The 14,258-nt window shown below is 36.7% G+C and overlaps 1 protein-coding gene across 21 annotated transcripts in view; it reads left to right on the forward strand.

The window, feature by feature from the left end:
* Positions 1-12,810, forward strand: part of LOC306855388 (pleckstrin homology domain-containing family A member 6-like) — a 77,501-nt gene extending 64,691 nt beyond the window's left edge. For 13 of the 21 annotated variants that reach the window (XM_079394070.1, XM_079394071.1, XM_079394072.1 and 10 more), the window contains 8 exons: positions 1,102-1,165; positions 1,320-1,423; positions 1,650-1,826; positions 6,577-6,726; positions 6,847-6,980; positions 7,609-7,751; positions 8,557-8,653; positions 10,438-12,810. In XM_079394070.1, coding sequence (XP_079250196.1) covers positions 1,102-1,165; positions 1,320-1,423; positions 1,650-1,826; positions 6,577-6,726; positions 6,847-6,980; positions 7,609-7,751; positions 8,557-8,651 — 867 coding nt within the window. In that variant the 3' untranslated portion in view covers positions 8,652-8,653; positions 10,438-12,810. Of the gene's footprint in view, positions 1-88; positions 272-1,101; positions 1,166-1,319; positions 1,424-1,649; positions 1,827-6,576; positions 6,727-6,846; positions 6,981-7,608; positions 7,752-8,556; positions 8,654-10,437 lie in introns of all 21 variants that reach the window. The other 8 variants (XM_079394082.1, XM_079394065.1, XM_079394068.1 and 5 more) reach the window with 1 other exon arrangement.
* Positions 12,811-14,258: the final 1,448 nt, after the last annotated feature.

The raw sequence follows: 14,258 nt of genomic DNA on the forward strand, positions 1-14,258 counted from the left end.
CCCTGCCCTTCTTTCTTTCCCCATCCATATATTTTACTCTCTCTTCCCAACTTCCTGTTTTTTCTTTTCCCTTGCCTTCCTACCACAGGAGGTTGGTCCTCCACGACCTCCACTTCCTAAATCTTACCAGCCCCTGGAGTCCTCCCAGTCCTTTCCCCCCTCCGTTCCTCCCCTGCCCTTAGACAGCAATGCCTGGCTGCGCAGCATGGGCCCCCATTCAGGCATCCATCAGGAAGGCTACAAGGACAACGAAGAATTCAGCAGCAGAAAGGTACCTCAGAGAGGCGGCCGCACTACGAGAACGAGGGATCATACTTCAACTGTGTCCATTTTCACGGCATACTACAACATCAGCAACATCTTTCTTTCATCTGGACTTATTAACTTCATTGCTTTCCTTTCTTTACATTTCATTATTTCTCTTCATATCATCTGTTTGCTTTTACATATTTATGATTTTGTCATATATTACTTTCTCAAACTAAACGCTATCACAATATAACATCTATTGTAAGATATAGCAAATATTGGAATAAATAAATCAGATAGAGCTCCCATTTTAGACAAATCAAGTTTCTTCATATACACACTTGTGTAGTTGCCCCCATTTCTGTCCTTAGTACCTGTTTTATTTGTACTTTATGTCTGTGCTAGTGTTGCATTTATTCAAGCTGGTGACAGCACGCTGTGATGTGTAAAAATGCTTGCATTGCTTTTATTTATAGTCATATCTGCCTCATCAACCTCATGCATTTACAGGCTGTGATTCATCACACTGTTGAGCAACCTGTAGAAGTCCCCACTGTGCCCCATGCTGACTGTTTATTTATTTGATTTTTTTATTTTTTAGTTTTTTTGGAAAGTTTCCTAGTTGAAAATGTAGGTATGGGATTTCTAAAGGCATTTAATATAAATAAACAATAATATGAAACCAGTAAGAATTGAATCAGATTAAGAATAAAGTAAGATTCATATTGATTTTTTTTTTATCCTGTCAGGACATGGTGGGATGGCTTGTTTTAATTACAACCGAAAATCAATCCTGTACATTCCTTTAGGATATTTTTTACTAGGGCTTACATTTGTTATGTTTTGTTCCAGCACAACTACAACTCACAAGGAGAAAAGATCAACGACTTTGATACAGAATCCAACCAGAATAAAGGTACGAAGAAAAAAAGGGCTCATATTTTTCTTGACCTTTCCTGAGCATATGAAGTTAACTATATTATGGACAACTGAAAAACTCAGAAACTCTTATTGCCTTGCAATGGCGCCGGTCTAAAAAGCGTAGTTTATAATTGACTTTTTCCTTGCAGTTGGAATTGTTCCACCCAGGACCAAGTCGCCATCACAAGACAAGAACAAGTCTGATGGCATCCAACGAAGAAATGGGAAGGTGTCCAACGGTCACATTTCCAGAGTAAGTTAAATCTGTGCTAGTAAATTGTTTGTTTCCAATAGTAGTTCCACATTTTATAAGAAAATATGAAGAACTATAAAATATAACCCGTACCATTAGTTTTAATCAATATAAATGAGTAACAGATTCAAATTATGGGTTCAGATTCAGTATGTATAGGACTAGATGGCATTATAGGTAATCATTTATAAGTGCATCATGTAATGGTGTTATATGTGTGTCCCAGGAGAGGCCAAAGAGTGCAGTGTTCCCCGCAGAGGTAAAGTCTAAAATGAGTGTGGAGGAACAGAATGAGAGGATACGAAGAAACCAGAGCAGCTCCGTCAGAGACAAGAGGCGCAGCCTCAACCTCTCCAGCAGTCAGAACATTGATGGCTACAAATCTTCTGCTAACTACAGAGTGGTTAGTGTCATACTGTTAAGCATCTTTTTTTTCTCTGTACTGAAAGAGTGACTTGTTATTGTAAGGCTGGCAGGTTATTAGTGCACCTTATTATAACCAGTAGCTCATGGTTTTGAGACACTACAGGCAAAACACTAGGAAAATCACTTAGATTTTGTGCTTGACATTCTGTACCATGAGATTTTGTGCTATTTTTGCTTTAGACTAGAGGAAAGAAAACATCCAGAATACACACTTATGTTTTAATTTTTTACAATTTATTTTCTTCTGTAGATTTCAATTAGACATTTTAAATTACAGTATATAACACATATTCTGACCCTGACTTTATCAAAATAGTCTTAACATAGTATAAAAAATAGTCTTAACATGCTGTGATTTATCAACTGGTTAAAATCAGATGATATCTATAAGTTAAAACTTTTACCAATTTACCTGTTATGTCTTGCCTTAATTCTTATCCCTACTATTTATAAGGGTCAGATCATTAAAGCACTTTTCACAGGAAAAAAAAATGAATCCTATAAAAATATCTAAACTTGAAATTTACATGAAAAGTAGCAAGACTGCAGAATATATTATTGATATTCGATATATAATATATTATTGATATATTCAAGTTCAGTTTTATTTCTAGAGCACATTTAAGCACGAAACAAGGCCGACCAAAGTGATACACAACAAATATAATATATACACATATATAATGAGGAGAACATTTATAAATAAATTAAAACCATTCAGGGACCAATACAACAACAAAAGCCATTCAAAAGCACACACTACTACATGTTAAAAGCCAGAGAGAAAAGATGTGTTTTAAGATATGACTTGATCTCAGATAAAGTGGAAGCCATTCTAATGTGAACTGGTAAATTGTTCCAGAGGGTGGGACCAGCCACTTCAAAGGCTCTAGATCCCCTGGTTTTTAAGCGAGTTCTAGGGGTCTGGAGGAGAAGTTTGCCCTCTGATCTTAGGCCCCTCGCCGGAGAGTAGGGGTGGAGTAAATCAGACAAATAAGATGGAGCTTGATTGTTAAGTGATTTATAGACAAGTAGCAAGATTTTAAACTCAATTCGATAATGAACTGGCAGCCCCTGCAATGATCGCAAGAGGGGAGTGGCATGATCAAACTTTTTACACCCCTTCAAGAATCTAGCTGCTGAATTTTGAACTACTTGTACTGTAACTGCGAGATTTGAGACTTTGATATACCAAAGTACAGGGAATTGCAATAATCCAGCCGAGACATAATGGCATGGATAGCAACCTCTAGAGAGCTTTTTGAGAGAAATTACTTGATTTTAGAAAGAGAACGAAGATGGAAAAAGCTAGAACCTACTACAGCACTAATTTGTTTATCAAATTTTAAGGAATTATCAGACACCACACCCAGATTCCGAAAATGGGGACAGATAAAGGAATTTAAGTTCCCGAGGTTGAGTTGAATACTTGTTCGGAGGGACTGAAAACAATAACTTTGGTTTTATCTGGGTTCAAGAACAAAATGTTTTTAGAAAGCCATGATTTGACATCAGCAAGACGAGCAGTAAGAGTATCGATGCCAAAAAAAAAATTCTTAGTCAAAGGCAAGTAAATTTATAGACCATCGGTGTAACAGTGAAAAGAGATGCTGTGTATTCTGAAAATAGAGACCAGAGGAAGAAGATAAAGAGAGAAGAGTGCGGGAGATAAGTTGCCTGGGGTCGAGAGAAAACTTCCAGTTTTTACCACAAATCTCCTATTTGTTAAGAATGATTTAAACCAGTTTAAAACCACCCCTCCCAATCCCACATGAGACGCCAAACGAGAAATGAAAATCTCGTGATCAACAGTATCGAAAGCAGATGACAAGTCTAACATGACTAAAATAGCAGAAGCACCAGAGTCAGTAGTCATTAAAATATCATTTAAGACTCTTACAAGGGCAGTTTCAGTGAGTGCCGTGTAGTGATTTGAACCCAGATTGAAATTTTTCAAAGATGTGATTATCGTTTTAAAAAAGACTGAAGTTGTTGGAGCACAATTTTTTCTATTACTTTTGAGATAAATGGTAAGGTGGATATAGCCCGGTTGTTTTCTAAAACAGAGGCATCAAGAGAGGGCTTCTTGAGAACCGGGGTAACCATGGCCATTTTCAGGTCATCCGGAATGGACCCGGATTTCAAACAGTGTTATTCAACAGTGATACCACGGTATCAGTAATTTGCCTCAAAAAGCGAGGGTGTATTATATGAATGGAACAAAAAGAGGGTTTTAATTTTGTGATCACCTCCTTGACTGTTTGTAAAGAGACCAGGTTGAATGTTGTCCAGGGATGTATTGGATTTGTAGGTGGCAACTCAACGTAATCTGGTACCTGTATCTGAGCCCTCAAATTTGTAACTTTGTAACAGAAGTGTCTCAAGAAGTCCTCAGAAAGCGTAAAGGAAGGATTTTGAAAATAATTAGTAGGAGGATTTATAGCAGAATTAATAAGAGAGAAAAGTATTTTAGGAGTACAGTGATGCTTTTCAAAAATATTTGAAAAATAGGAGGCCTTGGCTTTCTTAACAGCTCTCTGATATAAGAATAAACAATTCTTCGGGATATCAAAAGAGATTTGGAGTGTGTCTTTTTTCCATTTTCTTTCCGCTTTTCTGCTGGATTGTCTCAGGGAGCGAATGTTATTATCAATCCAAGGTTCTGATTTGGGTTTTAGTTTAAAACGTTTAAAAGGTGCAATGATATTTAATATGTCTGTCCAAACTGTATTTAAAAAATTGAAATGGTGTTCAGCATCCAGATCAGCCAGTGACAACTCAACCGATGAAATCCTCGCAAAAACGCGGCGAGTATACGTGAGTTTGTCTTGTATCAGAAGCTGTCATCTGGGGAATCTCAGGAAGACACATCATAAACACAATGGGAAAGTGGTCAGATTCGAGGGATTTGATAACTTCAACGTCCATAATAGACAGACCAAAAGTCAATATTAAGTCCAAAGTGTGTCCTAGAAGATGTGTAAAACAGCTAACACATTGCAGCAAATTAAAAGAGTCAATGGTGTTCAGGAATTCTGTGGCTAACTGTTTAGAGGGGCAACACACTTGGACATTGAAGTCACCAACTAAAAGAAACCGATCATGTTTAGTAACCAGGTCCCCGATGAACTCAGAAAATTCCGCTATAAAACCATTTACTAAGTGATGATTAATAAATATATTGCGTGCCAAGTATATGTTTCAAACAATTTAAAACTATTTCTCAGTGGTGTAAGCAGTGTTGGGGGTAACACATTACAAGTACCGCAAGTTACGTAATCAGATTACTTTTTTCAAGTAACTAGTAAACAGATCTGGGTAGTAATTGATTACATGTAATCTGGATTATGTAATCAGATTCCAAAAATTAAGTACTTGTAATTAGAGTAAGTTACATTTTAAAATATTTGTAATCAGACTACAGTTACTTTTTTATGGATTACGTGATTACATATTATTCACACAATAACAATAAATTATTCATAATTCATTGATTCACCCTAATTTCTTTTTCATCTTTAAAATTTTCCTTTCTAAAATAGCCTTCAGATTATATAAATATTATATATGTACATATAGTCCAGTTTTGTGGACATTCACACAAAGTAATTAGTCAGGTGGCGACAGCATTTGACCATTGGATTTACAAAAATCATTTTAGGTTTAAGAAGAGTTTCAACATTGCATCAACTACTGATGAACACATTCATTTTTATTTGAATTATTACTCTGTAGGTTTTTTTTAACCATGTATTATTAATTGTAACTAATTAAAATCCATATATTCACGTTATTTCTTAGTTACATGTAATGCAGGCATTCCAAAACTTTTTGTCATCTAACCTTATTCACCAAATTTATATGCTTTAAGTACCCCTGAGATTTTAAAATAAATATTTGCATAATTAAGTATCACATTTGCATGTTCACAGTTTCTTTGATGTTGATCAAAGAAAAAATTCAAGTTTTCTTAGTCTTTGCATTTTTTACATCATTATGGTACAAGATAATGCTATTTAAATCAATGTGATAAACGAGTTAAATCAAAAGTAATGTAAAAGTTATCTGATTATATTACCTAAAATGTGTAATGTAACGGATTACGTTACTGACTACAATTTTTGTCATGTAATCTGGAATCAGTAACGGGTTACAATTTGTAAGTAATCTACCCAGCTCTGCTAGTAAAGTAACGCATTACTTTTTAATTTAGAAGGAGTTCTTTGCTACTGACCTTCGATGATACAATTCAACCATACTAATAAGCAAAAATTACACATTTGTATTTAATTCATTGCTGAATAGTGTTAAACTTTCTCCTCCTGCATCATATTCTTCATGCGATTTGTTTGAGCTGCGCCCTCTACTGTACAGACGTGAATTTACATTTCCTTCAGCCTGAGGCGTATTCATTTCACTTTTGTTGTGAAAGGGCTTTTACATTTGTAAAAGAAGAACTTTTTTATATTAAAAACAAGCAAGCAAGCCCTGTCCAGATTTAAAAAGTAACTCAAAAGTAACGTAACCCATTACTTTCCATAAAAAGTAACTAGTAACATAATTAGTTACTTTTTTAGGGAGTAACGCAATATTGCAATGCATTACTTTTAAAAGTAACTTTCCCCAACACTGGGTGTAAGACAAATGAAAAGTATTCTATGAAACAATTTTGCAGTGCATTAAAAGTCACACTAAGCATTGAGCCAGTTGTTCTTCCTGATATCCAGGTGCGGAGGAGAGTAACAGCTGATGAGGTGGATATTAAGGATCTCGAGGCGGCTGTGAGGGGAGAAGGTGTGGAGTCACCCAGGCAGGAAATTGCTCGTCTGCGACGACATGTGGAACCGGAACACTATGAACTGGATCTCAGCAAAGAGGTTAGAAGTCACATAGCAACATTGCACAATGAACAACCGTTTTTGTTGTACATTGTTCGGTTGTTTAATAATGGCTGATGTGAAAGATATGCAAGGACATTTGTGTCATTCTTTCTCTAGTTGTCCATGCCGGGTAAAGTCCTGATCCCTGAGCGATACTTGGACATTGAGCCCAGTACACCACTCAGCCCGGAAGAGCTGCGGGAGAAACAGAAGAAAGTTGAAAGAATCAAGACACTGATTGCCAAATCAAAGTATGATGCACATCATGCCCTCATCCACTGCACACTGAGTACACTTTATTGTGTTTTTTGTTCTGTCTGTCCAAAACCTTTGTTGTTATGCCATAAACTGAACCATACTTGCTGAACAATTTAGGGTCTGTCAAACATCTAAAATGAAGTCAAGCTGTCAAAATACAAGTATAAGAGAAAGGGAAGTGGTGTGTGGCCAAGTATGGTGACCCATACTCAAAATTTGTGCTCTGCATTTAACCCATCCAAGTGGGCAGCCATTGCTGCGGCGCCCGGGGAGCAGTAGGGGGTTCGGTGCCTTGCTCAAGGGTCTCACCTCAGTCGTGGTATTGAGGGTGGAGAGAGTGTTGGTTATTCACTACCCCACCTACAATCCCTGCCGGACCAAGTCCAACTCTCTATCCATTAGGCCACGACTGCCCAAATCAAAGAAAACACCATAAAAATCCAAAAGTTCACTTTTGTGTTCTTTGGAAAACAGGTTACAGGTTTGATTTGGAACAACATTGAGTAGACTTTGGCAGAATTTCCTCTTAGGTGAAATCAATACTTGAAGAAATGACTCTAAATACACCTTAGGATATATATATTTTTATTGAACATTAATATCCCATTTGTTTTTCTCCAGCCTGCAAAATGTGGTGCCGGTGTTGGACGGGCCGGTGGAGGGACCCAGTAACCCGGAGCAGCAGCTTCAGGAGCAGGAGAAGCGCATCGAGATTTCTTGTGCTCTGGCTGCCGAGGCCTCCCGCCGTAGCCGGCTGCTCTCCGGTGAGGAAGCCTGCCACCCTGAGGAGCCTGGGCGAGCTGTGACCCCAACTGTCTGACCACTGTCTGACATTCATGCCCTTTCAATGTCACATGCTCCTCAATGTCCTCAATGCACACTTCACCACACTTCAGTGCTGAGGTTGCACTTTAAATAGTTATTTCTGACTACTTTGACCTATTTAGATATATTTTGCAGAAGAAAATGATAATATAAATGATTATATGAATTATTTTTACTATCGCAATCTGTTTCAGAATTCACAACACATTTATGAAGCTTTTAGATAACGTCTAGATGTGTGACCTCGGTACTGAAGCACAGTCTAGTTCCATCTAGATTCACTGGCTCTAGAGTGAGATTTTACTCAGTTTAATTACTATTAATATATTCAGGTTTGTTATCATCACAAAATTTTAAACATTAGAACATATATAAATTGACAAAGGCAGAGAGGACAAACATCAGTATAAATAGAGAGATTTTAAAAAATACAGTATATATATTTTTATTCATCATGCCTTTGATCTCAGTTTTTAGATTAAGATTTATGGACAACCAAAATGCAAAAAAATAAAATCATTCTAATTTTAAAATCATGCATTGGACTTTCTTTCATAGTTTTCTTTCATTTCATTTCATATTTTTGATAGTCAAAAAATGTAATTAGCAAGGATTCATTTTGCCTTGTGGCTCTGTGAGAGGACAGTATAGCTACCTCTTTGTCCCACAATTCCTATTTCATTTGCTTCATTTCATATGTTTTCTTTTGACATGTTTTCCCCCCATAATTTCACTGCATTGCAGCCCAGTGCGTCCCCAGTCCCCCTGCCTCCCCAACCAGCCTGGTCCCTCCCCCTTCTGCTGACTACTCTGACTCCTCCCACATCATGAAGTTGTGAAGGTGAGTCCCACCCACTGCACAACAATCCCCGCCCCTTCCTTTCACTTCCTGTTCCTCAGACAAACTCTCTTTCTGGTCCAGCTCATTACTACCCTGGCTTTCTTTTACATTCAGTAGAGCAAGAAATATGACAACACATATTACTGAGGCATTTACACCACCCTGATTTGTTAGAAAAATATGCAGATATGGAAAAAACATTGCAGCAAAAATTCCAAATTTTGATCTTAAATAGCTGCATATTTGTGGCTATCCCACAAACAGCTCCTACAAATGTGTTGGCTGGATTTCATGCTGTATAATTAGAATAATTTCCAATGATCAAGTCTTGACAAACAGACTAAACAGAAAAACATAAACATAACATCTGCTATCAGCTCATGGCAAAAAATGGTCAGCCATGATCAAAACCATGTGAAAATAATTTTAAAAAGGCAATGCTGGTGTTGGAAACTGTAAATTTGGATCATGTTGATCATATCACAGTGGACCTTCATAAACACTAAATTTCTCTTCATAAACAGTTCATTAAAGACAATTTGCTCCTGCTGTTTTCACACAGAAACCAGATGCATCTATTTTGGCAATAATGTTGTAAAATTTGTTCACCTTATTAACAGTTGGATCAGAAGCATACTTGACAAGTATGCAAACACAGATGTAAATGTTTAGCCATTCACATAGCAAAAGCACCACCATATTGATTGTATTCAACTGGAGTTTTTCTGATGGTAGCAAACCTCACCGTTCAAAAGACTCACGTGGGTAATAAAGTGTGACATTAAGCCAGCTAGTATTATTCAGGTAGCTATTTTTGTAAACAAAATTAACTATATAGGCCCTGTCACAAATGGTGTGTTTAATGTAACCCAGTAGTTCTAAACCAAGGGTCTGGGGCCCATAAGGAGGCCTTAGCAAACTTCCAAGAGGGGCTTCAAGATACTACTAAAAATTAAGATATTTGTTATTTTAATTCACACTATAAACAACTTTTTTATCATGTAAATTAATTAAATCCTATAACTCCATGGGTATTTGTATAATATATATTTTTTTCTAGTTATTCCAAGTTCTAAAATATTTAAGAGGGTAGCAATTATGAATGCTTTGCATTTTCAATTCACCCTTTTGCCAGACCCCCACCGATGTGAACTTCCCAGCACACCACTACCCAGAAGTCAGTGTGGCCAGGTGCAGACCACATGACCGAGAGTGCCATCTGGGACGGAGTCATTCTTTTCAAATTGTTGCTTCTCTATGACAGAGAAATTTTCCATATAAGAAAAGAATTCACACTCATGTCTAATAAAGCGTCACCTTGATGGTGGCACATTTTGCGCTATCAATTGCGGTCTGACACATTCTTCACCCAGAAATGAACATGCTGTAATGAATAACTCACCCTCTTGACACTCTGACCCTGTATGACTTTTACAAAATGATCAACACAATGAAAGTCCGTCGGGTTCAGTATTGTTTGAGATATGTTCATTCACTTCATTTAGACTAAAAGAGTTGAAACCTTCTTTAAAATAACTTTTTTTGTGTGTTCCACAGAAGAAAGTAATTCATATAAGTTTGGAACGACATGTCGTAAATGGTGACCTTTTTGAAGATTCTGTCATTAATTACTCACCGTCATGTTGTTCCAAACCTAAGACCTGGGTTCATCTTCGGAACACAAATTAAGATATTTTTATGAAATAGAAGAATACGACAGTCTCTGACTATACATTTGTTCTCCTCTTCTTTTTGTTCTCTCTCTTCTTCTCCCATTTTCCCAGCTCAAGCTCTTGCAGCTGTCAAATTTGACGATGAACCCTTCTGAGTGTCCAGCAGACAAAGAAAAAGTGGAGCAAAAAACCCACTGAACACCAAGAACATATGTTTTGTCTCCACCAAACATTGTATTTCTTTCGATTACTTACACAACACCATGCAGAGAAATATTTCAAAATGTTTGGATAATTGCAGAGGGCTGTTCATGAGCGAGGTTATCTGCCTCCACATCTCCTCACAATCCTCATGCGGAGTGCGTAACCCACGGCAGAAATACGTAATTCAATTTATCATCTGTTTTGACTTGGTTTTGGAGGATGGCAGTCATATTACAAAAGCTACAAACTAGCCAGGAAGTGGATGATGTTTACAGATTCATATCTACTCGGTCACATTACTGACTGGAGTACATACAGCAGATTCATACTACAAATGCTGGGTACAGCTGCTCAGGGCGGATTCTGCAGACACAAGCACGTTTGTGACTGGAAAGAGCGTGATGGAGATCGAGATGCGACCAGAGGAAAATAGCCATGCTTGAGGAAGTTGAAAACAGACCAAGGACTACAGAAAAGTTGTCAAAGCTCAGTTTATCTGTAATTCATCAGAAAGAAAGATTCGGAACCGCTGGTATGATAATTATCTGTGTTCAGAACACAAGCCGCAATCGACCACTGAGGATTTACGAACGGAAGTCAGTAGGAACTTTGAATAATCGTAGACTGTTGATGAATCCGTTGTTGTCTTGTTCCAAAGGATGTTGTTGATGCAGGAAGACTTGGCATTGGGCACTTCCCCTCCATCATCTTTAAGGCCAGACTCACTGTGACTCCTCCTGGCCTCCTCTTTTCCCACAGTCCTCTCCGGTTTCACTACAGGGATTGAGTACCCTCTTCCCATTAGCATTGCAGTCTCTCAAACCATTGTCAGGCCTTTAAGTACCGTGTGTATCTATAACGAAAGCATATATATTGATATGACTATTACCTAATCTTTGCATCAAAGCCATGTGGACTCATCATAGTGCTTTTACTGCTAGGACAGTAGTTACCAAATAATGGTACCTAAATACTTGTGAGCGTGTGTGGTAGATTAATAAGAGAAAGCCGAACCATTGGAAGTGTCCTTAGAGTTGTAAGTCTGCTTGTTGAAACAATGCGTGTTCATGCGAGGCCAGCAACTTGCATTACAGCCTGTATATACTGACGGTAAATTATGTAACCTGTTGACCCAACAGAATATCAAAGCCCTTATTTGTGGATTGTTGTGCCATTTGGAGATTCATTTGGCTGTTTCTTTTCTGCTGTGGCACAGTTTTTGTGTAAATATAGATTGACATGGAATTAAATGGAACAATATTTTGGATTATTTTTCTATCACTGGTAATTACCTCTGTAATCAAGCAGCTTGATTATAATGTATCGTAAAGTAAAGAACAATTTGCCAAACCACATAAATCTCCTGTTTTGTACTTTGAGGGGATCTTTCCCCTATATCGAAACCTTTCAAATGCCATGCAAGTTGTTAGCCCATACTGTGCTTTCTGCTTGTCTTTTTTTACGTGAAATTAGTCTGTTTTTGGTCAAACTCTTGACTAAAAACTGGCCTCGGCTTGTGTATGATCTGTTTTGTGAGAATTTGTTTTGATTAAACTGACATTTATTTCTCCTGACGAGAAAAGTCACGGAAATCAAGTTGTACCCCTGAATCAAGCTAAAACACAGTATGAAATCTGGAAAAATTAATAACGTTCCACAGAAGCTGATTAGCCATCATCACTTTTAAGCAAAAACAGCCCTGAAGGGGAAGACAGAGATCTATTTTTATCATTTTTCAGAAAGAGAAAAACAAGATGCGTCACATATTTTTCTATGTATAAAATGAGGTTTGATTGGTTACATTTGTAAAATGATTGAAGAGAGTTTTGATCTGATATATTATGGAGATACTGATAGAGGCTGATATATTTTTAATTTATTGACCGAAACTTTGCAGCATCCTTTTGAAGGCCTTGTTTAAAAGTCATTTTTAACTGTTATTTTGTACGTAATTGGACAAAATGGTCAAAGTTGCAGTTGGACAGTCAAAGCAGAGATGTCTAATATTTGATATTAAACACCATGTAGCATATAAAGTTGGATTAACTACAGTAATTCAAAATAAGCACATTGGTCTGTGTAAATATTTTTAAATCAAAACACTGTATGTCTTCATATTTACCGTAACTAATGCTATTTTAAGGGGAAAAAATGAGACTGCTTGAGCTATGCAAATCAAAGAAAATAATACTTAATGTGCTTGCTTTAGAAGTACCCTCATGCAATAAAGTGAATGTATTTAAAACCTTCTTTTGTAATTAAAACTCTTCATTTGTTCGTATCACTTTTCTTCAGTAGAGTTTGGACATTCAGAATTGTATTCTGACACTGTTCACTCACTTCAGGTGAATGTACTGTGAATGATAAACAAGAAAAAATATCTATATTAATGTGTTACTTGCAGGGTCCAAAAAGCTATACTTTTTCAACCTTAAAACATGAGACACACTTTACACCTAAAACAGACAAAATTTTCATTGACGTCATTGCAAATATGCAAATCCCAGAGGTAGACAAGGACTCTGTTTTACAAGATAAGGTACAAAAGAGGCTCTTTTCAACAGCCTGTGAGCTAAATAATAAACTAAATTAATTACAGCAAAATAAAGCCTATTTATTACTAAAGTTTGAAGCCTTAATCTTGTTTTGGCTGTTGGAAATGGAATAAGCGGCATTCAAACTCAGTGTTAGCCAGAAGTCAGGCAATTCAACATTCCAACACGTTTTCACAGAAATCCCAACCACATATTTATTTACAATTGTTTAGCTTTTTGAATATTTGCTTTATTCATTTTACATTTGTATTTAATTTGGGGATGAGACTTTACTGGAAAGCGACTATAAATTCAGTGTATTTTGACAATAACAACACAAGCACAAAGTGAAAGCCAAGAAAATGTGTCAGCAGTATGGAGCATGGTGCTAATAAATATCTAACACTATGTTTGTGATACACACTCTAATTGAAAGTATAACGACTTTATGTTGTGAAGAAGAGTTGGTTGTTTTTATAGACCGTTCACTTTGTTGCATTTGTTATACACTGGATAGAATGAATGAGTGGATAGAGTGAAAAGGTATTTGTGTAATGGAAAATAAAGAGATGGTTTTAATAGATAGCAGGAGAGGAATGGGCTGTGGTTGCGGTAAAAAAAGTTGGTATTGGCAGGCTTGTTGGCGAGTCAACAGGCTGACTGTGTACGCTCATTTAAGGTCTCTTCATCAAATAAATAAATTTGTGAACACAAATTGATTTGAGTTAAAAATATTTTTTATTTGTATATTTATAACCACATTGATTACAGTATAAATATATATTTACAATAATATTAATACTGAAGTCCTTCACTTGATAACAGAGACAAAAGATGGCAGCAGTTGTGTTTGGATGAAAGAAAAGAGAGCGAATCTGTGGTGTGATACAAAAAGACATGAACGCAGCTTTGGTTTCAGACTGATATACAGCAAATATGCAGATATATTAGGTTTCAGACTGATACGGCATTGCCATGGGCAAAAGTGTATATTAGTAAAATATTTGACCTGTGAATGCTGTGGATGCATTGCGAAAGAAAAAAAAGCATTGTGAGAGATTAATTTAGAAATTGTGAGTTTATACCTCGTTATTGTGAGTTTATATCTCGCAGTTCTGAAGAATACCAATAGAATACAAAATCTGAGATAAAAAGTCACACAAAAAAAGAATGCAAGATGTAAACTATACAAAG

This window comes from Barbus barbus (genome assembly GCF_936440315.1).
Source record: "Barbus barbus genome assembly, chromosome: 35".
Taxonomy (NCBI): domain Eukaryota; kingdom Metazoa; phylum Chordata; class Actinopteri; order Cypriniformes; family Cyprinidae; genus Barbus; species Barbus barbus.